General features: G+C 36.2%; 1 protein-coding gene across 1 annotated transcript; it reads left to right on the plus strand.

Moving 5' to 3' along the window:
• The first annotated feature begins 908 nt into the window (after positions 1-908).
• Positions 909-22745, plus strand: LOC127092179 (helicase and polymerase-containing protein TEBICHI). The gene is made up of 26 exons (XM_051031007.1): positions 909-1139; positions 1331-1740; positions 2303-2504; positions 2605-3417; positions 3643-3707; positions 4125-4230; positions 4359-4559; positions 4720-4920; positions 6461-6622; positions 6705-6944; positions 7101-7313; positions 7587-7937; positions 8085-8237; positions 8604-8810; positions 9996-10214; positions 10321-10438; positions 10776-11935; positions 12059-12256; positions 18002-18261; positions 19065-19254; positions 19352-19456; positions 20987-21339; positions 21584-21692; positions 21849-21989; positions 22070-22166; positions 22288-22745. The coding sequence occupies exons 1-26, from the start codon at positions 1104-1106 to the stop codon at positions 22386-22388; spliced, it is 6411 nt and encodes a 2136-aa protein (XP_050886964.1). The 5' UTR covers positions 909-1103; the 3' UTR covers positions 22389-22745.
• Positions 22746-22891: the final 146 nt, after the last annotated feature.

Raw genomic sequence — 22891 nt, forward strand, 5'->3', positions numbered from 1 at the left:
AAACCAACAATGTTACAAAAAAATAACCTAGGCATACAACACCAATTCAACTAATATCCTATTTCGTTATTGTTGAAACAACATATACAATTAATACAACAATGGTAATTATCCAGTTGAGTTTCAAATGCTTCTTCAATAATTTCATCTTCATCTTTCCTGATGGCATCTTTCATCTTTTGTTTCTCATCATTTAAATTTTGCAGTAATGACGAAATAACTTCCTCTGCCCTTGAGTTCATTTCTTCATCCAACCAAATAAAGTGGTTACACTTCTTGTAACCTTGCATATGGAAAAATCAATAGAGTAGAATGAAGATAAAGTAAAAGAGAAGAACATCAAAAATAACATAAAGAAAATCACACATTATACATTCCACATCCATATAAACGATGTCCTGAGTTTGCATCAGTCCATACTGTCATCAAGGGAACATCCATACCACAATGACATTTGTATCTCAATGAACGATTTATGTAGTATCTTTTTGAAACTGATTTCTCAGACATTTTAATGGTGGAAGACGATGCGGGAAGGAGACAAAAATGGAGGATTGAAGATGAGAAACATAATTCGTGATTGAAATCAAGCTGGAAGACGAAAACAACTAGGATGAGTTGGGAAACGACGAACCTGAGTTTTCCATTAACAAAGCAATGATAAAAATTCAATTAAAATCATGATTCAAATTAATTTTTTTAATATTAAAATTAATTATTATAAAATAAAATATTTATTAAATATGATATGAATATAGAACACATATGCTATGCTATTAATGAGACAATAAAATGAAAAAGACCATGAAAATTTAAAATTTAAAAATATCTGATTGAAAATTAAATTTTAAAAAACATCAAAATAAATTGATCAAAATTTAAAAATATTTTCCAAATGTTTTCAATTTCACCCTCTTCCGCCAGCATCACTGTCAGTATAAACCGCTTCATTCTCTTTTTCAAATTTGCGATTCGCTTCACGCGAAAATATTCAAACAATTCTTCAACGTTCATGGCTTCTCACCCTAATTAGTCCACCACGACGAGCAACCACCCACACTTCCTTCCGCCTCCGCTCCTCACGCACACCAATCTCTCCCACCATGTCTTCCTCTTCCCCTCGGAATCGCCTCAATCAGGTCCTTCTCTATTTCCATTTCTACTTTCCCAAACCCTAGACGTCACCGTTTCACATTACGAGCTAATTATTGAATCCTTGAATGTCGCTGTTTAATTTTTGGTTTTACGATTATAATTCATATTTAAATTTTGAAATTTGAAATTTGAATTTTTTTGACTTGCATTGCTGGCTTTGTTGTTTGTTGCACAGTTTTATGCTACGAAGAAAAGGAAAGTGATTTCACCTATTTCTAAGGCTGGGAAATTTGAGAAAGGTGCAAGGCTTGTGGCTGATGGGTCTCCAAGTGCTAAAGGATCATTGGAAAATTACTTGATTCCGTCTCAGGGGGACTTGGTCGACGAGCCAGTGAGGCCGGATTTGGTTCGGAGAAAATTGGCGACGGATATTGCTAGTTATTCTCTTGATAATGGACTTGATAACCAGCCTGTTTCATTAGCTCAAGGGGTTCAACACCCCAATGCTACTCGGACCGGGTTTGAAAAGGAAGTGATTGTGGTTGATGATACTGTCCAGGAAAACAAATTAAATGATTTTAGACATGTTGGTGAAAAGTCGGAGCTCAGACAGTTTAAAGCAGAACTTTTTTCTCTCTATTGCGGGTACTCTACTCTGTTTAAATATAGTTCATAACTTGTATATATTTGTAACTTTAAATTAAGTTAAAGGATCTCCGGTGTAGCTTTGCCTTCCTTGTATATATATTTGTGAGTAGTAGTTTTTGTAGGGCCATTTGTTTCCGGTTGAGATGCACAATCTGGATTGTTGTTGATAGTTTATTTTCTTAGGCTATGTTTGGATTGATGGAACATAACGGAGCGAAGCGGAATATGACGGAGCGGAATGGAATATAGATTCCACTCTATTGTTTAGTTATTTTATTAAAAATGTCTCATTCCATCTCATACATCCCAAATTGGATGGAACAAAAAATAGAGATTTGGATGAAATTGGATGGAATGAATTCCATCATGTTCCATTCCATTCCATCAATTATTTACAAATCCAAACAATGGAATCTCATTAGTTACCACTCCATTCCATTCCATTCCATCCCATACCACCAATCCAAACATACCCTTAGTCTTTTATTGTTATTGTTATTATTAGTAATTATCATTATTGCTGTTGTTAAACTTTAAAAGTATATGAAATTATATTCAGTGAACTGCACCCGAGCATTAGTTCACCATTGGAGGCGAGAGTGAAAGACCACAAGAGACATGATTCTCTGACATTAGTAGAAGAAAATGGTATTATACCCCCGAAGTGTGATGGCACCAGTGAGCCACATTTTGGCCGTGAAAACATTTTGAGCAACAAAATCTATAATACCATGAAAAGTGTTGCAGGCTGCTCTGCAAAGGTTGAAACCAGTTTCATTACTAGTTTAGATTTTGTAGCCAAATTCATACTTCAAATATATATATATTGATGTGTTAAATGATTTGCCTTTTACGTGGCAGGCTTCTGATGGCGGTGATACTAATGCCTTTGACACAGGTTTTAGAAAATGTAGTAATACTCCCAAGTCTATGAATATGGCTGAATGCCAAACACCCGGATCTTTGATTGTTAAAGCATGTATTAAGGGAACTCCAAAGTCAACACGCGGAAGCTCGATGTTTTCGCCCGGAGAGGCTTTTTGGGACGAAGCAATTCAACTTGCTGATGGTTTGGCCGTTCCCATGGGTAATGATTTTTCTAAGGTTATAGAAGAAAGTAATGTGATGGGGGATCAAGTTGAGATGAACTCATGTAATTTACAAAATTATGATGGTAAAGCAAGGAAGATATTGGATCAAAGTAAAAACAAAGGGTTAGCGGATATGCGCACAAACGATTCTATTAAAGAAGCATCCAGCCTTCCTGTAAGGCATTTTGATTTTACGTACGAGGACAATAATATGGATGAGAATACCCTTCAAAATTGTCTAGCCAATAATCTGGTCAATGTCACTTGTGGGTCTGGAAAGCAGTATGAATCTGTTTCTGTAGCAAGTCATGCATATGAACAGACGTATAAAGTGCAGGAGAAGATTTTAGTAAATGCATTAGGCAAAAGAGCGGGAAAGGATAATATCAATATGACATCTAATAGTTTTAATTCACCCAACAATGAGGCCAGAACAACAATTAATATACATGCATCTGTTGAAGCCAAAACTCCTTCAAGTCATGTGTCACTTGATGATCATTTAAACCTACATAGCTGGCTCCCACCTGAAATATGCAACATATATAGAAAGAAAGGCATTTCAAAGCTTTACAATTGGCAGGTTCAAATACATTTCATTGAAAGATGCTTTTTACGTCATTATATTGATTTACTGTGCATTATTCTCCTTCTGTATGACTGATTCACTTAGTTTTGTTAGTCCTGGTTCCTATTTTTTTTCCAACCAATTTACCTTTCGTTTTTCTGAAGTTTTGGCTTTGAGGCTGAGTTAGGCCTCTATTTGATTTTAGTTTGTGTTTTTTATTATATATTTTCCATTTGTTAGGTTGACTGCCTTCGGGTGAATGGTGTCCTACAAAAAAGAAATCTTGTGTATTGTGCTTCTACCAGGTATTTTATCGTTTAACTGGCAATTACTGCAAATCTTAAGTCATAGTTCTGTCATTTTCGTTGATATATTGTTTAAAGAATTAGATGTGTGGAACATGAACTTGGGGATAAGAAGGGGGAGTAGGGCTGCCTCTATCTAAAAAGTTGGATCTGTGCATTATAAGTTTCATTTCCGACAATAAGGAGTTCACCTAAAGTCTCAACTTTGCTACTGACCACTACTACTATACGGGTCAATAAATGGATGTTTTTTCTTGAAAATGCAGACCCTTTTATATTCTTGTCTCTTTTATCGCCGAAGTTTTGCTGTATGTCATTTTATTTTACTTTCTGTTCTTTCTATCTGTCATTCTCTTGCTATCTTTCTGTCTTTTTATTTGAGGAACTCATGGATGAAATGCTTTTCATTTGATGCAGTGCTGGAAAGAGTTTTGTTGCTGAGATTTTAATGCTGCGGAGGGTGATAACAACTGAAAAAATGGCAATACTTGTTCTTCCATATGTATCAATTTGTGCAGAAAAGGTGTTATCCTCTATCGTTTTTTCTGTCAAAATTCATTTTTGGTTGTGGGGAGCTGTTTATGGTATCTAGTGTAAAATATATGAAAATTTCAATTTTTTAAATTATTATAGTGTTTTTGATTCATGCAGGCAGAACATCTTGAAAAGCTTCTTGAGCCGCTTGGTAAGCATGTTCGTAGTTATTATGGGAACCAAGGTGGCGGAACACTTCCTAAAGATACTTCTGTAGCCGTATGCACAATAGAGAAGGCAAACTCACTAATCAATAGATTATTGGAAGAGGGCCGTCTATCAGAAATGGGAATCATTGTGATAGATGAACTGCATATGGTATCACAAGTCCTTACTTTTGTAGTTATTTGTCATGGGTTCTATTATACACTGTTTCTTTCAGCATTTTTGTATTTGATTATTATGAAAAATGAAAGACAAATAGAAAAGGTGCACTAGAAGGTTCCCATGGCTTATTCCTCTCTACATCTATTAACAGGTTGGTGATCCACGCAGAGGTTATCTTCTAGAACTTATGTTGACAAAGCTTCGCTATGCAGCAGGGGAGGGCATTTCAAAATCAAGTGATGGAGATAGTTCAGGTGGAAGCAGTGACAAGAATGATCCTGCTCAAGGTCTGCAGATTGTTGGAATGAGTGCGACAATGCCAAACGTTGCAGCAGTTGCTGACTGGCTTCAAGTAAGAATAATTATGAGTACCACTTATTCCATATCATAGACATATACATAAATTATTGGGCTTTCGCTTTCTCTTACTATTGGCCAGCTGTCATTTTTTTTGAGTGTGATTTTAGGTGTTATAATTGCTTCAACAAGTAAGCCTTATCCCACCTAGGTGTTATAATTGCTTCAATTTGTTGAAATTGGATCCGAATAACTTTTACTAAAATTTGATATTTAGCCTTATAAAACCTAAATCCACCTGGTGTTTGCTATGCTAACAGCATAATACATACATGTTTAGCATTCTTAATTTTACTTTTCATCCAAAAGAAAAATAACTTTGAATGTAATGATTAATAAACACTAACTTGAAATAGAGGAATATTGGATTTTTCAGTTTGATTGAGCTATCAGTCTCATGGTTAATATGTTTTAGCAGAAAACAAATTTGAGTGACATTAAGTGATTTATTTGGGTTTATGGATGAAACAAAGTAAGGGGAAGACACAGGAGATCAATATACCCTGAAATCATCACCACTTCTAGCATATGCCCTGTTATCACGGCCTCACTATTCTGAATTCATACCAGAATACTTAGTCTTTTTATGCCTGACTTGAAACTTTATCGACTCAATTATCTCATAGTTATCAATATTATTCGCAGTAATTTAAAGATGATTCAATGTTCCGAACACCAAGGCTATTATCATGAAAATTGCAGATGATGGTATTTTTAGAGTTTGCTTGGTCTTTTCTTTTGACTTAATAACTAGATGAGTATGGATTATATTATCATATTGTTCTTTTGGTTTCCAAAATAACTAGGGAAAAGCTTTCTTCAAATGTAGACGTGGAAAATGCAGTACTATATGACACTATGTATTTGCATATGTAGATGTTGTACTTTGACCAATTGGATAATGATTAGCAATCAGCTGATCAGAATTGCCTAATGATTTGTTGTATATGGGAAAAAATTTCACAAAGGAATATAAGAAACCAATTATGCAGCAGGCTACTCAATGACAATGAGATGTCATATGTGTGTATCTCGACATTTGGATAACATAGACTTTCTTCTGATATCATATTTGATGCATGCTCTTCTTGTATGAGTCCAGCATATTGTTTTGATCCAATGATGCGTTGGTTTCCTTTGAAGTATGAAGTTCTCCTGTGAATTATATCTTAGCAATTAATATTTCTAATGGATGACTATTTATTGTTGGTATATTTGACAATGCTGCATTTGTAAAAATGATTCCTTTTATGATGATTATCCTATGTTGTTTCATAGGAAGACTTTCTGCTATTGTCTTTTATTTGTATAGATAGATAGATATATTTCCTCTTTATTTGTGAAACGGTTTTTCATATTTCTCATTATTTTGTCAGCCTTTCTTTCCTTAATTTAATTTTAGGATAGCAATTAATAGAATTAATGTACATTAGTCTTTAAATTTTCAAGGCATGTCTTTGTAAAAAGCAATTGTTACTTGGTCAATTTTCCCGCTTCAAGCTCTTATAAATCTGTTTGTCCCAAATTGTATCAAGGCAGCACTATACCAGACAGAGTTCCGGCCAGTTCCTTTAGAAGAATATATTAAAGTTGGTAATTCCATTTATAACAAGAATATGGAACTTTCTAGAACAATCCCAAAAGGAGCTGACCTTGGTGGCAAGGATCCAGATCATGTTGTTGAACTATGTAATGAGGTAGGCAATTTAAAGTCTTAGCCACAACTACAATTTGCATTTCTTCAAGATAAACAATTTTGAATAATTGATATTTTTTCAGATTGTTCAAGAGGGACAGTCGGTGTTAATATTTTGCTCTAGCCGCAAGGGTTGTGAATCAACTGCAAGACATGTTGCAAAGTTCCTTAAAAGCTTCACTGTTGATATTAATGAGAATAATTGTGAGTTTGCTGATATTACTTCTGCTATTAACTCCTTGAGAAAGTGCCCTGCTGGGTTGGACCCCGTATTGGAAGAAACTCTTCCAGCTGGTGTTGCATTTCACCATGCTGGCCTTACGGTAATTCCATTCTTTTGGTGTTATGGTTTCCACTAACATTGTTACTAGACTTATATTTTGGGAGTAGAAGTTCATATTTGATCTCAATGGAATGCTGGGTTTATTTTACCTACCTACACGGCCTAACCCATTTTTTACCATTCTAAATTCTAATAGGTTGAGGAACGAGAGATTGTTGAAACTTGTTACCGGAAAGGTCTTTTACGCGTCTTAACTGCCACATCAACCTTGGCAGCCGGAGTTAATCTACCAGCTAGGAGAGTAATTTTCCGACAACCTAGAATTGGTTGTGATTTTATTGATGGGACGAGGTACATGCAGATGGCTGGTCGTGCTGGTCGAACTGGAATTGATACAAAAGGAGAAAGTGTATGACTTCTTCTCTTATATCCTTAACTCTTATACGGTAGTGTATGTGTGGTTTTTCTAGGCTGTCATGTTGATAGATTGTTGAGAGTTTCTATGTTTTTGTTTGTTGTATACTCTACTATTTTTTTGTATTTTTTCCCATTGTTCCCTTGTTGTACTCATATCTTTCTTTCTTTTCCTTTTTCTTCTTCTTTCGCTTTCTCTTTCATTTTACCTTTTTACATTGCTATCATAATTTATTTGGGCATATCTATGTGGCTTTGACTTGCATAGGTACTCATCTGCAAACCTGAGGAGTTAAAAAGAATTATGGGACTTCTGAATGAAAGCTGTCCACCGTTATATTCTTGTTTATCTGAAGATTTAAATGGAATGACTCATGCAATTTTAGAAGTGGTTGCTGGAGGAATAGTTCAAACCGCTAATGACATTCACCGGTATGTTAGATGTACTCTTTTGAACTCCACGAAACCATTCCTGGAGGTGGTAAAATCAGCTCAAGAATCCCTAAAATGGTTGTGCCAAAGAAAATTTCTTGAATGGAATGAAGACACTAAACTCTACAGTACCACACCTCTTGGACGTGCATCTTTTGGCAGTTCTCTCTGTCCGGAAGAATCACTTGTAAATGTTTCTGTCTATACTTTTATTCTTTGCTACTGCTCTTTTTAACTAGCTTTGGGTTGATTTTGACCTGGCATTTCCTGCAATATTAGGTAGTATAATCATGTTGTGATTGGCATTAAACCCATGTTGTGATTGACTTTTTAGATTGTGTTGGCTGATCTTTCAAGGGCAAGGGAAGGATTTGTCCTTGCATCTGACTTGCATTTGGTTTACTTGGTGACGCCAATCAATGTTGATGTTGAGCCAGATTGGGAATGGTACTATGAGCGTTTTATGAAATTGTCTCCTCTTGATCAGGTGAGTTTGTGTTAAAATAAATTTCCCCATTCTTGTTTTTCAGCCAATAATGTTATTAAACCTTCTTAGAGTTCACCACATGCTTACTATCACCTATTTTATGTTGCGTACATAGTATATCATTTTTGTTTAGGAAGAAATAAATTTCTAAGAAACCAATTTTTTCTACAGAAAGATGTATACATCAGTGTGATTCTTGTAATAAGGTTTACCTGTACTTCAGAAGCGTTTAATTTGAATCGTCATTCCACCTCTATAGATATCGATTTTTGAGTCTTCCGTTTTTGTAGATTTGAAATAACAATGTAATCTTGACATATTTGTAAATATTGTTGATTGTATTTGTAATTGTAATATGTTTTGTAGTCAGTTGGCAATCGAGTAGGCGTGACAGAACCATTCTTGATGCGTATGGCACATGGTGCACCGATGGGTTCAAACAAGTCAAGATGGTTGAACAATAAACGGAAAGGTCAACATGGGATCTCAAGTGGAACTGTCAACTCGGAAGATCAAACACTTCGTGTCTGTAGAAGATTCTATGTTGCTCTCATTTTATCTCTTTTAGTACAGGTGCTTTTCTCTAGTATATGGACTCAAATATCTCTACTGCTTATTTTTGTTAATGAATATTGTTTTAAAGAAAAGAATATTGTTAGGAAAAAAAACAGAAGGATGATAAGGAATGCTTCTTGGTTAAAACTCATAGCCTAGGGCAACAACCACAAATAGGGAAAAATGTACTAATAGAGCTTTCCAATCTCTTTGCTCATCTAACCACGGAAAGTTTCAGGAAGAAACCATGTGAAAAGAACTAAATTAACGCCCTGAAAACACTTATTTACTTCACACCAATTTAGGAGGCAATGAGTCTTTTTCCGAAAACTAAGAACTTGAAACTAATGAATTTATGTTTTGTATTATTTGATGATAAAATTCTATTTTCATATTATTTGTTGTTACATATCCTATATATGGAGAGAGATCAATTTACACTCATACAACACTTGAAGACTATTATAATATTAATAACTTCAGATATGATATGATTTTTTGTCGATCCGACCGTAGTAACACTAACAAATTATTTTAGGTCTTCCTTTAATCATCAAGACCCATATCAATAGTTTCAGGATCCTTCCCATTCCTTTGCGAGTTTGGTTCATTAGCCTGTCCCTTGGCCTAGAACCTTGCCAAAAGCCGTTCCTTGTCTGTGCCATGTCATTTTGCACCAATGCTCCCCGTCTTCATCATTCTGAGGTATCATAGGGTTTACAACATGAGGAGGAAGAGTAGTATAGTAACATGAGGCTAGAACCACAAAGATACACCAGTAACAGTGACTGTATAGTAAACGATCACTTGTGTCCAGTTGTACATGTTCAAGAATTACTGATGTAACAAGATTTCTAATGCATAACTATCTATAGTAATTGGTAATTGATAATGTTGAACTAGCTTAGAGCTTACGCTTAATTTCAGTTTGAGACGGAGGGTTAAAACATTAGGGTCTCTTTTGTTAAGAATACTTTTGTAAGTGCTATACAGTTGGTATATTGTACAACACTTGCACAATTGTATTTTTTAAATAGCCGACATTATTAGCATAAAATGTAATTAGGCCCTTAGGCTTAATGTTTTGGAAGTAATAAGAGTTTTATTAGTAAATTATGCTTTTGTGCTCCTTCCCTATCTGTCTTTTTTTTCTCTTTTCCATCTTATCTTTAAAATTTTATGAATAAATATGCTTTAATGAAGGAAACTCCTGTCGGTGAGGTTTGTGAATCATTTAAAGTTGCCAGAGGAATGGTTCAAGGTTTGCAAGAAAATGCTGGTCGGTTTGCATCTATGGTTGCTGTGTTCTGTGAGAGGTTGGGGTGGCATGATCTTGAAGGCTTAGTCGCCAAGTTTCAAAATCGTGTTTCATTTGGAGTTAGAGCAGAAGTTGTTGAGCTTACCACCATTCCCTATGTTAAAGTAAGTAGCTCAAGTTCTATGTCTGTTTTACACACTCCTTCAAATAACTTATGGTTTATTGTTGAAGTACTCACCTTTTCCCCTGTCTTTTCCATTCAATTTGCAGGGCTCTCGAGCAAGAGCACTCTATAAAGCAGGTTTACGCACGCCTCTTGCAATTGCCGAAGCATCCATTCCTGAAATAGTAAAAGCACTTTTTGAATCTTCATCATGGGCCACAGAAGGTAATGTGTGAAAATTGTCTGTAATTAGTCTAACATTTTTAGGTAGCAATAATGGTTGAGATTATTTTGTTTATGTTTTATTCCTTGAAACTATATATGTTAAACAGATAAAATATTGGATTAACATACTCTTTATTTCTTGAGGATGCTTTCAAGTGAAATGTCATTAGCAATGCATTATATTTCTAGTTTGTCCATGTGCATTCTTGTGTTTGTTTTTAACTCTATTTCACCAACTAAATTTGTTATGCCAATTTTTTAATTTAAAGTATGTGAAGCTGCTTTAGATTTTATTTTTATTTTTTATCATTGAAAGTTGATTCCACTTCTTTTGAAGGTTCTGCACAAAGGAGCTTACAACTTGGTGTTGCAAAGAAGATAAAGAATGGTGCTCGCAAAATTGTTCTTGATAAAGCTGAAGAAGCAAGGATTGCTGCTTTCTCAGCCTTCAAGTCACTCGGATACGATGTCCCGCAGTTAGCTCCACCCATACCCACCCCTGCACGCAATTCTATCAGAAAAGAAGTTGGAAGTTCCTCTGGAAGTGACACAGCTGACACCAGTCATAGCTTTGTTGATGCAAATCATATGGATAATTCTAAGATAGTTGCTTTAGAAAAAGAAAAGGACTTGAGTAAATCATCTGACAATGATGCTCGGGCTTCTGTAGAAGAAAAATCAGACAGAGCGATGCCATGTAGTTTGTCTAATGTTCCAGTTGTAGTACCTACAACAAATGAGCTCAGTATGACTCTTGGTGCTTCCAAAATTCCCGATGTTACTACCCTCTCTGGCCAGTTACAGAAACAAAATGGTAAGTCCAATATACATGATGGATGCCATGCTCATGGTACAGGGGAGCAAGATCATAAGGAGAATTTGGCTAGTGGTAACATGAATAATTCCAGCCGAAAAGGGCCCATCAATGCAGTTAGTAGTCCTGGTGGACTTGATTCATTCTTGGATCTATGGGATACAGTACCAGCGTTCTACTTTGATATCCATTACATCAAACGGTTGGAATTGCACTCTGCTGCCCCTTTTGAAGTACATGGGATTGCCATCTGCTGGGAAAACTCTCCCATGTATTATATTAATCTTCCTAGGGATATTCTGTTATCTGACAATAGAAAAGACGACGGTTTTTCCTTGAGTGCATGCAGTTATAAGCAGAAAGGTTCATCGTCTAATTCTAAGCAAGATTTGATGAATGCCATGAATAGATGGAGCAGGATTAGCAAAATAATAGGGAAAAAAAGTGTGAAAAAGTTCACCTGGAATTTGAAAGTTCAGATTCAGGTGCTAAAAAAGCCATCAGTTTCACTTCAGAGGTTTGGTTCTGTTGACTTACTTGATAAAAATATGAACCTTGAAGTTGTAGACAATTCTTACATATTGTTGCCCCCAATCCATGTCAAAGAGGCAATTGACGTATGCATTGTTGCTTGGATTCTTTGGCCTGATGAAGAGAGTAGCTCTAGTCCAAACCTGGATAAGGTAACCTAAATAGTCATCTTGTACTGCATACATTGGTGTACACACATGCACATCTTTGTTCTCAATTTGTGGTGACTTGATAGTTGAGTGTACTAGTATTAACAATGACATTTGGTAATTTAGGAGGTAAAGAAAAGGTTATCCCCCGAGGATGCAGGAGCAGCTAATCAGTGTGGCAGGTGGAGGAATCAGATGCGTAAAGCTGCTCATAATGGTTGCTGCCGTCGGGTTGCTCAAACACGAGCATTATGTGCTGTTCTTTGGAAATTGCTTGTTTCTGAGAAACTCGTAGAAGTGCTTATGGAAATAGAAATCCCACTGGTAAGAATCTATGAAACTTCGGTACATTTAAAGAAAAGCGATGTGATGTTTGATGTTATTTTCAATCTTCTTTTGCTCTTAATCTTTTATACCAGTCATTACATGCCAAAATAAGTTATAAATTCTAATATCGAATATTTATCTTGAGAAAGAAAAATAGCATTGAACAATTTTTTGATTCACTTAGGACCCGATGCTGGAGACATCTTAAAAATTCATTTTACGCAACTTGATCATTTTGTGTGAATTTATATTTAAGGTTTATAATTCCTGCAATAAGTGCACAACTTCAATAAAAATGCATCATATTGTGTTAACGTTGCATGAAAACTTAAGGAAAGAGTCAAATGAAACAAATGTAATTAAACCAGAGTAATGTGACTAATGGGTGAAATTGGCTTCTATGTGGAGAGTGCATTTTATTTTATTTTCGAGACATTTATTTATATATAGCTTAACACAGTTAAGGGTTTGTTTAAAGTTTGGTGGGCACAATCCAATGTTATATTTTGAAAGACTCTTATCTTTTGTTGTCCTTATATTATTTTGCTCTTTAATATGTCCTCGATACTGTCACCAATAGACAATAAGAATTTGGGTTGAGCTTAACTCAACCTTATAGTGGATCTTGAATAGGTTTTGATACCATCTTAGAATTTGGGTTGGGTTTAACTCAACCTTACAAACCGGCTTGTAAGGTGAGGATTGCCCCTACTTATAAACATATGTTCATGTCATATATCATCTGATATGAGACTCTTAACATGATATGATCGGGAATATCATTAACTATTCCAAGTTAATTTATAGTTTACTACTATGATTTTATGTTCAATCAATTTAAATGGTTATATTACAATTGAGAGTAGATTGGGCCCAATTCAACCCCTAAATCTAGCTCAAATGGGTATATTGTAAGGCATACATTGCTTTTATTGAATTAGGAGAGACTAAGAGACATTTAGGTTAAATCGTGTGTTTTAAAAGCACTACGGAGACTTTATTATATATAGAGAGATTACAACTAATTACATGATATAGTCGATGTGGGACTATTCTATATACAAATATTCTAACACTATGTATTTACAAATATCAACACTCCCCCTCAAGCTTGAGCATATAAGTCAAATGCACCAAGCTTGTTACATATATAATTAGTTCGGGGACTTCTCAGAGATTTTGTAAACACGTCTGCCAATTGATCATTAGAATTGACAAAGCTTGTGACGATGTCACCTGACTCGATCTTCTCTCTAACAAAATGACAGTCTATCTCAATATGTTTGGTCCTCTCATGGAAGACTGGATTTGAAGCAATGTGCAATGCAGCTTGATTATCACAAATAAGTGTCATTGGTCTTGCTTCTTCAATTTGAAGTTCCTTGAGCAACTGCTTTAACCAAATAAGTTCACATGTTGCCATTGCCATGGCCCTATACTCTGCCTCGGTGCTTGATCTTGCAACTACGTTTTGTTTCTTACTTTTCCAGGATATAAGGTTTCCTCCAACAAGTACACAATACCCAGAGGTGGATCGTCTATCAATGGGTGACCCTGCCCAATCAGCATCAGAGTATCCAATTATCTGAGTATGTCCTTTATCTTCATACACTAAACCTTTTCCTGGAGCACATTTGATGTATCTCATAATCCGGCTAACAGCATCCATGTGTTCTTGACACGGGGAATTTAAGAATTGACTTACCACACTAACCGCAAAAGAAATGTCTGGACGTGTGACTGTGAGATAATTCAACTTTCCAACCAATCTCCTATACCTTCCTGAGTCAGATAGAGGCTCCCCCTGATTGGGTAGTAGTTTGACACTTGGATCCATAGGAGTATCAGCTGGTTTGGCATTCAACAAACCTGTTTCTTCCAAAATATCCATAGCATATTTCCGCTGAGAAATCACCAAACCATCTTTAGATTGGGCTACCTCAATACCCAAGAAATAACGGAGTTTACCAAGGTCTTTTGTCTGAAATTGATTCGAGAGATGTTGTTTTAACTGGAGTATACCCTGCTGATCACTACCGTTTATGACAATATCATCTACGTACACAATAAGATAAATACACCCTTGGGCTGAGTGACGATAAAAAACAGAATGGTCAGCTTCACTACGGACCATACCAAACTGTTGTACTACAGCGCTGAATCTGCCGAACCAAGCTCTCGGAGATTGCTTAAGACCATAAAGAGACCTGTGTAACCTACACACCATATTCAATGACTCCCCCTGAGCAACAAATCCAGGTGGTTGCTCCATATATACTTCCTCTTCAAGATCGCCGTGTAAAAAGGCATTTTTGATGTCAAGTTGATGAAGAGGCCAATGCCGAATGGCTGCAATGGCTAGAAGAAGTCTAACAGATGCCATCTTGGCTACAGGCGAGAAGGTATCACTATAATCCAATCCAAAAATCTGAGTGTATCCTTTGGCTACCAAGCGAGCTTTAAATCGATTAATCTTACCATCTGGACCAACCTTCACTGTATAAAGCCAACGACAACCTACTAAAGATTTCCCAGGGGGTAGAGGAACCAGTTCCCAGGTACCACTGCTTTGAAGAGCACACATTTCATCAATCATTGCTTGCCTCCACTCAGGGTGAGATAATGCTTCACCTGGAGTTTTAGGAATAGAAACAGAAGACAAAGAAGACAAACAAGTATACTGCAAAGGGGAAAGACGATGATAACATAAATCAATATAATGTGGAGACGGATTTCGTGTTTGACGTATACCTTTTCGAAGGGCAATCGGAAGATCGGACTCAGGTTGCAGGGTCGGATCCGGTGATGGCGGAGGCGTCGGAGGAGAGTCTGCAATGACCTCAGGGACAGGTATGACCTCAGGGACGGGGACGACAGACGTTGGACGACGACGCTGATATGTTTGAAGTGGTCGAGACGTAGGGGGGTCAGGAGCCATAGACTGGTGGGGGATAATGGTAGGCGGGACATTAATAACTGTCGGAAAAGGTGTGGAAGTACTTTCTTGAAGAGGTTCCGGAGATACTGGGTTGGACCCGAAATATGGAACAGACTCGAAGAAGGTAACATCGGCCGATATGAGGTATCGTTGTAGAGTATGAGAATAACAACGATAACCCTTTTGGGAACGATGATAACCAAGAAAGACACACTTTAGTGATCGAGCTGCTAGTTTATCAAGACCAGGGGAGAGATTGTGTACAAAACACGTTGACCCGAATACTCGAGGAGGAATTGGGTGGAGAGGAAAATTTGGAAACAGGATTGAATGAGGGATTTTATTATTAAGGACAGATGAGGGCATGCGATTTATGAGGTAACATGCTGTAAGCACCGCATCCCCCCAAAAACGGAGAGGAACATTACCATGGATTAGTAGGGTCCGAGTGGTTTCTACAAGATGCCGATTTTTGCGTTCGGCTACCCCGTTTTGTTGGGGTGTATGAGGGCAAGATGTTTGGTGCAGAATACCATTGGATGACATAAAAGTTTGAAACTGTTGGGATAAATATTCACGTGCATTGTCACTTCTTAAGGTACGAATAGACAAACCAAATTGGGTTCTTATTTCTCGATAAAATTGTTCAAAAATAGAAAACAATTCAGATCTGTTCTTCATTAAAAATAACCATGTGCAACGTGAAAAATCATCGATAAAAGTTACAAAATATCTAGACTCAAAAGTCGACACGGTACGCGAGGGACCCCAAACATCGGAGTGAACTAAAGCAAAAGGGGACGCAGCCCGTTTATTGACTCGATCAGGAAAGTGACTACGAGTATGTTTCCCTAACTGACAAGACTCACAATGTAAAGTGGACAATTTAGATAGACTAGGCACCAACTTTTGTAGCTTGGGAAGACCTGGATGACCTAACTGTGCATGTATAATGAGTGGAGAATCTGTGGTGGAGCATGTGGTAGATGACATAGAGAAGTAGTAGAGGCCCTGAGACTCACATCCGACGCCAATCGTCTGTCCCGAACTCCGATCCTGCAAAGTAACATTACTATTAGTAAAGGTGATAGAACAATTTAGAGAACGAGTTAAACGACTGACTGACAGTAAATTAAATGGGCAATTAGGTACATATAGGACAGAAGTCACAGAGAGAGACGGTAAAATTTGAACAGTACCAATCCCTTGGGATCGGGTTTGAGAACCATTTGCGGAAGTTATACTCGGTAAGAAACTAGAGGTAGAGAGGGAAGAAAAAAGACCTTTATTACCGGTAACATGATCAGACGCACCAGAATCGAGGACCCAAGGACCAATAGGAGATGATTGAGAGAAGCAAACAGATGAATTACCAGTGTGTGCAACCGAAGCCGTGGAACCAGAGGTCTGATTATTCTGACACCACTTGAGAAAATCCTCGTAGCTTGGCGTAGGGCTCTGAAGAGAAGGTAAAGTTTGCATAGTATCTGGATTATCAATTTGAGCTGCATTTACCTGGCGTGGAGGTCTGCCATGTAACTTCCAGCAACGGTCGATAGTATGTCCAAGCCGGTTACAATGGTCACACTTGGGACGAGGTTTGGAGTTGGATGACCCTCCTCGAAGGCGATTCTGATTGTTGCCAAGAGATGCAAGGGCAGCAGTGTCACCTGGTGTTGGAGCAACAATAGATGGAGGGGAAACCGGACCAAATGCATGAGGTGTAGCCAAGCGCAACAGTTGTTCACTAACTGCATCGTAGTTAGGAACAATAGTACCTGATAAAATCTGATTACGAACGGACTCGAGTTCTGGTGGTAGTCCCTTAAGTGCCATGACCATGAAAAATTTACTTTGTTGTTCAGAATGAGCTGTTGCATCTTTTGCCTAAGGCATGAGAGTTTCGAAACTCGCTTTCAAGGCATCAAGCTTACTCAGATAGGCTTGCATATCCATATTTTGCAACTTCAGTGTGTCGAGTTTGAGGATGACGCTGTATAGACAATGAACGTCGTTGGAGAAGACTTTCTTAGCCTTTTCCCAAACCTCATTGCAAGTGGAGAAGGCTTGATACTGCGCTTGGAGGTTGGGTGCGATGGAAAACCATAACACAGTACAGAGAGAGGCATCCGTTTTCTTCCATTTAGCGAGTTTTGCGTCGGCAACATCAACCAATTTTGTGGTTAGGTGATCTTCATATCCCTGACCATGAAACCACATATCGACAGCACGAGCCCATACGTTGTAGTTGGCTGATCCGGTTAGTTTTTCACATGGGATAAGCGGAACTTTAGTAAACGAGATGGCATCAACATCTCCCATGGCTTAAAGAAACACAATCAGGGTTGTAGGGTGGTTTTACCTGAGAATTTTGAGAAGTTAGAGGCAAAACCGGAGAAGTTAGAAGCAAAACCGGAGAAGTTAGAGGCAAAACCGGAGAAGTTAGAGGCAAACCGGAATGATGACATGATTTGAGAAGAAAAAAAATTATCACCGGAAGACAGTGGGTCAACCGGGTAAAGCACGGCAAAAAGTTGTCTCTTAGTAGGCTCTAGATACCATATTGAATTAGGAGAGACTAAGAGACATTTAGGTTAAACCGTGTGTTTTAAAAGCACTACGGAGACTTTATTATATATAGAGAGATTACAACTAATTACATGATATAGTCGATGTGGGACTATTCTATATACAAATATTCTAACACTATGTATTTACAAATATCAACAGCTTTCATACATGGACAGGGAATCTTAACAGGAAGATACATTTGAAGTATTTGATGCTATTTTAACACATGTTAGGTGAATGTTCTTGCTGACATGGAGCTTTGGGGAATTGGTGTTGATTTGGAGAGATGCATCCAGGCTCGGAAATTGTTGGTGAAAAGGCTGAAGCAACTTGAAAAGGAAGCCTACAAACTGGCTGGAATGACGTTTTCATTGAATATGCCAGCAGATATTGCAAAGGTGCTGTATGAACATTTGAAACTGCCGATTCCTGATGGAAAAAATAAGGGGAAAAACCATCCAAGTACTGACAAACATTGTTTGGATGCACTACGGTATTGAAAAAGTTTCCTTTTCCCTGTTGTTTCTCTTTGATACATACTAAATAGAATCGTACGTTTTTATGATTAGATGTTTCGTTCGTATGCATTTTAGAAAAGAGTAAATTACACCATCATCCAATCTTATTATAAAACCTAGACTACATAGATGAATGACTATGATTGAGCTTTGGAAATTACTTTTCTTTAAACTTTGTCACCAACAATTAGTTGTTAACACCTTATTATTAATTTTAGGTTTATAAAAGATAAAGTTAAGTTTTGAATAACTTAGTGCAACATATATATTTCCATCTTCTAGTGTCTCAATTAAGAGTAAGGGTTCAAAACTCTACATTAGCTAAGAATCGTAAATGGAGAAGAGCTATACATAAAAAGTTATATCACATTAAATGGACTAATGTGTAATATATATATATATATATATATATATATATATATATATATATATATATATATATATATATATATATATATATATATATATATATATATATATATATATTTCAAAATAAGAAGGATTGCAAATGTAATTTAAACTTCTCTTAGAGGAGATGTATGTAAATAAGTAGAAGAGTAAATAACACTTACAACCCCTAGATTTGCAAAGTAAATGTCCACATCTCTAGTTTCATTTTGAACAAAAATTGTCCTTGTCTATGATTTTTCCACTCTACAAAAGGGTGTGTGGAGGGAAAGCTGAGCTTCTTTTAACATCACTTGTCCTTAAGTTCTCTATGCACCTCAGTAAGTACTTGTTTGATTGAATGCAGTTTTTTAATAAGTGTTTATTTCAGGCATGAACATCCCATTGTTCCAATCATCAAAGAGCACCGTACATTGGCAAAGCTCCTGAACTCTACACTAGGATCAATTTGTTCTCTGGCTAGGCTATCTGTAAGCACACAGAAGTACACATTACATGGTCATTGGCTCCAAACATCCACAGCAACTGGACGGCTTTCAATGGAGGAACCTAATCTTCAGGTTTGGGTTCTCTTATCACATGTTTTAATTTTGTTTATTTCTTCTCTCAGCTAACTGCTACATTTAATGGGATGTACAAACTTGTTTGGTAATGCAGTGTGTTGAGCATCCGGTTGATTTTAAGATGATAGGAGACAAAAATGGAGGTGAAGTTGATGAGAGTTGTAGAATCAATGCCCGTGACTTCTTTGTTCCTACGCAGGTGACATATGCCCTTAACTCTGGTTATTTTAATTATTTGTTGGTTGCTCTTAATCATGATTTATTTCCTTATTTAATTCCGATTGGCACATTGTATTAGTATAAAGAAGTGTCTTAGTGCTTATTCAAAACCATCAAAATATGATAGAAACCAACTGATATATAAAAGAAAATAGAGAAAATCTCTTTGAATTATAAAATAAATAACCGAACTTCGAGGGTGTGCACCTCCCCAATGCCAAAATGACCCATTTTCCCTGTCAAAATCCACGATAAACAGACTCTTCCCTATCTTCCCCTATTTATTCTAAACATAACCCACACAATTAATAAACATGACTACTTCTAATAATATAATAGCTGCCATTAAACTACTCTTAATATTATAATAACAGTTACAAAACTGAATATTCAGATTTTCTTAATTCCTTTATGAGAGTCTAACGCAATAATAACTTGAAGTTTTATTTTTTTTGGAAATTCCGCCTTCATTGCAGTCTGTCCCTAGCCGCCTAATTGCGGCATTCGAGTTACCTTCATTGCAGCCTTCAGCACTTTCATTGTGTTGAGTATGAAGGGGTGTTAGTCCCACACTGCCTAGAGATATGATCCGTGTAGTGTCTATAAAACTTGGGCAATCCTCACCTTACGACCCGGTTTTATAAGGTTGAGTTAGGTCCAACCATAATTTTAAAAATTATTTCTCTTTCCTCTTACAAACTAACAACATGATACCAGTCACCAGGGACGGAGCTAGAGATTTTAAGTTATGGGGCATTACCTTATTTTATAAATTAGTTATATTATATACTTATCATATTTATTTTTTAAAAATATTTAAAAAGTTTTTTAAATTTTTAGTTGTATAATTTTCTAAAATTTATTATAAAAAAAATATTTATCTATCTATTTTTATATAACTAATGATGATGCTACGAGTAATTGTTTGCAATGTTTGGTGATGATATTGCCTTTTAAAAAAATGGTAATGATACTTTTGTGTTAAAATAAAAATATATAACACAAAATTATCATTTAAAATTTTAGTGAAAAATTGTGTTATAATTTAAGTACAAAATAAATTTAACTATATTTTATCTAAATTTTAATTTCAAAAATAAAAAATTCAGAATCATCTCAAACAAGACCATGCCGTTATTCATATATTATATAATTTTACATTTAATTTTTAATATATTAATAGTAATAATACTTTTTTAATTAATTGATAGATTATAATATCTTAAATAGATATTTTTTTTGATTTTATTATAAATATATTAGTATTAAATATTATTCATGAAAACTTAGTAGGGGCACATGCCCTCATATGTATCAATATGGCTCCGTCCCTGCCAATCACACATGCTAACTGAAGTTCACTGGATTCTAATTACGCCTCCTAATCTAAGCCTTTTCTAAATTCTTCAACCTGTCATTCAGATCCTCTTATATCTTTTTTTCTCTTCCGCTTTTGTGCTTTATATTTGGTGACTTGTGTTCTATTCTTATATATCTCTTTTGACTGCAGGATAATTGGTTACTGTTAACAGCAGATTATTCTCAGATAGAATTGAGGTTGATGGCACATTTCTCTAAAGACTCTTCACTTATAGAGCTTCTGAGTAAGCCTGATGGAGACGTCTTCACAATGATAGCAGCAAGATGGATTGGATGTCCTGAGGTTTCCGTGGGTTCCCAGCAGAGAGAGCAGACCAAAAAGATGGTGTATGGAATTCTTTATGGTATGGGTCCAAATAGCCTTGCAGAACAAATGGACTGCACTTCGGATGAAGCTGCTGAAAGGATTAGTAACTTCAAAAGCACTTTTCCTGGTGTTGCTTCTTGGCTTCGTGAAGCTGTTGCATTTTGTCGTAGTAAAGGGTGAGGAGACTTTGTGCCACTTTTGCACATCCTAACTCATTCCTTTAGCAGGATACCATGATGACGATTATCTAAGCATCAGATGCTCTTTAGTTTGAATGATTATATTGCTGATTTATCTTTTTCTTTGACAAAATAATCGCTTTTACTGGTATTTCAAATATTTGTCCCTATTGTAAATGACACCTATTCTTTCCTTAAATTGGGATTTCTATATCTAATAATGTAGAAAACTTTGATCCAGATATGTGGAGACTCTCAAGGGAAGGAAACGATTTTTGTCAAAAATAAAATTTGGCAGCAGTACAGAAAAATCAAGAGCCCAGAGGCAAGCTGTAAATTCCATTTGTCAGGTGTACTATATTTTTTTCCTCTTCTAAATCGGGATGTTTCCTTCAAAGATATCAGTATTCATTTAGTGTTTCCTTCAAAGATATCAGTATTCATTTAGTGTTTCCTTCAGAGATATCAAAATTAATTTATAATCTGCCTCATTCTATTTCTCCCAGGGATCTGCTGCCGACATAATTAAAATTGCAATGATTAAAATTTACTCTGAAATTGTTTCTGGTGTTGATAACCCGGAGTCAAGTTCTTCAGGCGCAACCAAGTTCCACATGCTTAGAGATCGTTGCCGGATTCTGTTACAGGTTAGTTTTAAAGGATTTGTATTCTCTAAATTTTTTAAATGTTTTTCTTTGTTGTAATCATTTAAGTAAATGTTAACTAGGTACACGATGAATTGGTGCTGGAAGTGGATCCCTCTGTGGTGAAAGAAGCTGCAATATTGTTGCAGACCAGCATGGAGAATGCAGTATCACTTCTTGGTTTGTATTCCTTAAACAAATTATTCTTTTTGGTTGAAGATATAGACTGGTAAAAGTAATTTAGGTTTTCTGACTGTATGGTCAGATCACATATTCACTGTTTACACGTATGCGTTTGCAGTTCCTCTGAATGTTAAATTAAAGATTGGAAGAACTTGGGGATCCTTGGAGCCATTTGCACCTGATAAATTCAAGGCAGACACTCCCATGGCTGAATCCTGAAGCACCCAAACCATCTCTGTTCATGACAGTGTAAAAAGAAATTTGTTAATGTTGGGTGGTGCATTCCTCATATTGGTTCAGAGATTTGAAACTTGGATGCAGCGTAAATATAAGTGCCCCCAGAATACTCAATTATCATGATGAGGCATGCAGTTTAGGGGGTGAAATTAGTTACAATGTACAGCAAGATGCAATGTAGTTATCATCCACCATTCTTTACATCATTTTTGATCTATAGGGTAGGATAACCGAAATTTTGTTTTGTATATTGATTTGAACATTGGCTTCTAATGCTGTGTTCGAAAGAAAAAAGTCTTCCCATAATGTATATAATGGCATAAGCTCCCATTTAAAGCAGTTTCCAAATTCTTATTTGGTAATGTATCCAGATGCAAAAGTCAGTGGAAGAAGTTTATTTTTTTTTATTGATCACTTGAGTTGTTTTGGATATATTGACATCTTGAGATAAGATTGTTTAGCATAAAATAAAACAAGTTTAACTA

Source organism: Lathyrus oleraceus, chromosome 6, assembly GCF_024323335.1.
Source record: "Lathyrus oleraceus cultivar Zhongwan6 chromosome 6, CAAS_Psat_ZW6_1.0, whole genome shotgun sequence".
NCBI lineage: Eukaryota > Viridiplantae > Streptophyta > Magnoliopsida > Fabales > Fabaceae > Lathyrus > Lathyrus oleraceus.

Excerpts from the sequence above, each read along its gene's own strand:
- LOC127092179 (XM_051031007.1), top strand. The coding sequence starts at position 1,104 with ATGTCTTCCTCTTCCCCTCGGAATCGCCTCAATCAG. Across the intron at positions 2,505-2,604 it reads TTGCAGGCTGCTCTGCAAAG|GCTTCTGATGGCGGTGATAC; the intron begins GTTGAAACCAGT and ends TTTACGTGGCAG. Across the intron at positions 21,340-21,583 it reads GCATTTTGTCGTAGTAAAGG|ATATGTGGAGACTCTCAAGG; the intron begins GTGAGGAGACTT and ends ACTTTGATCCAG.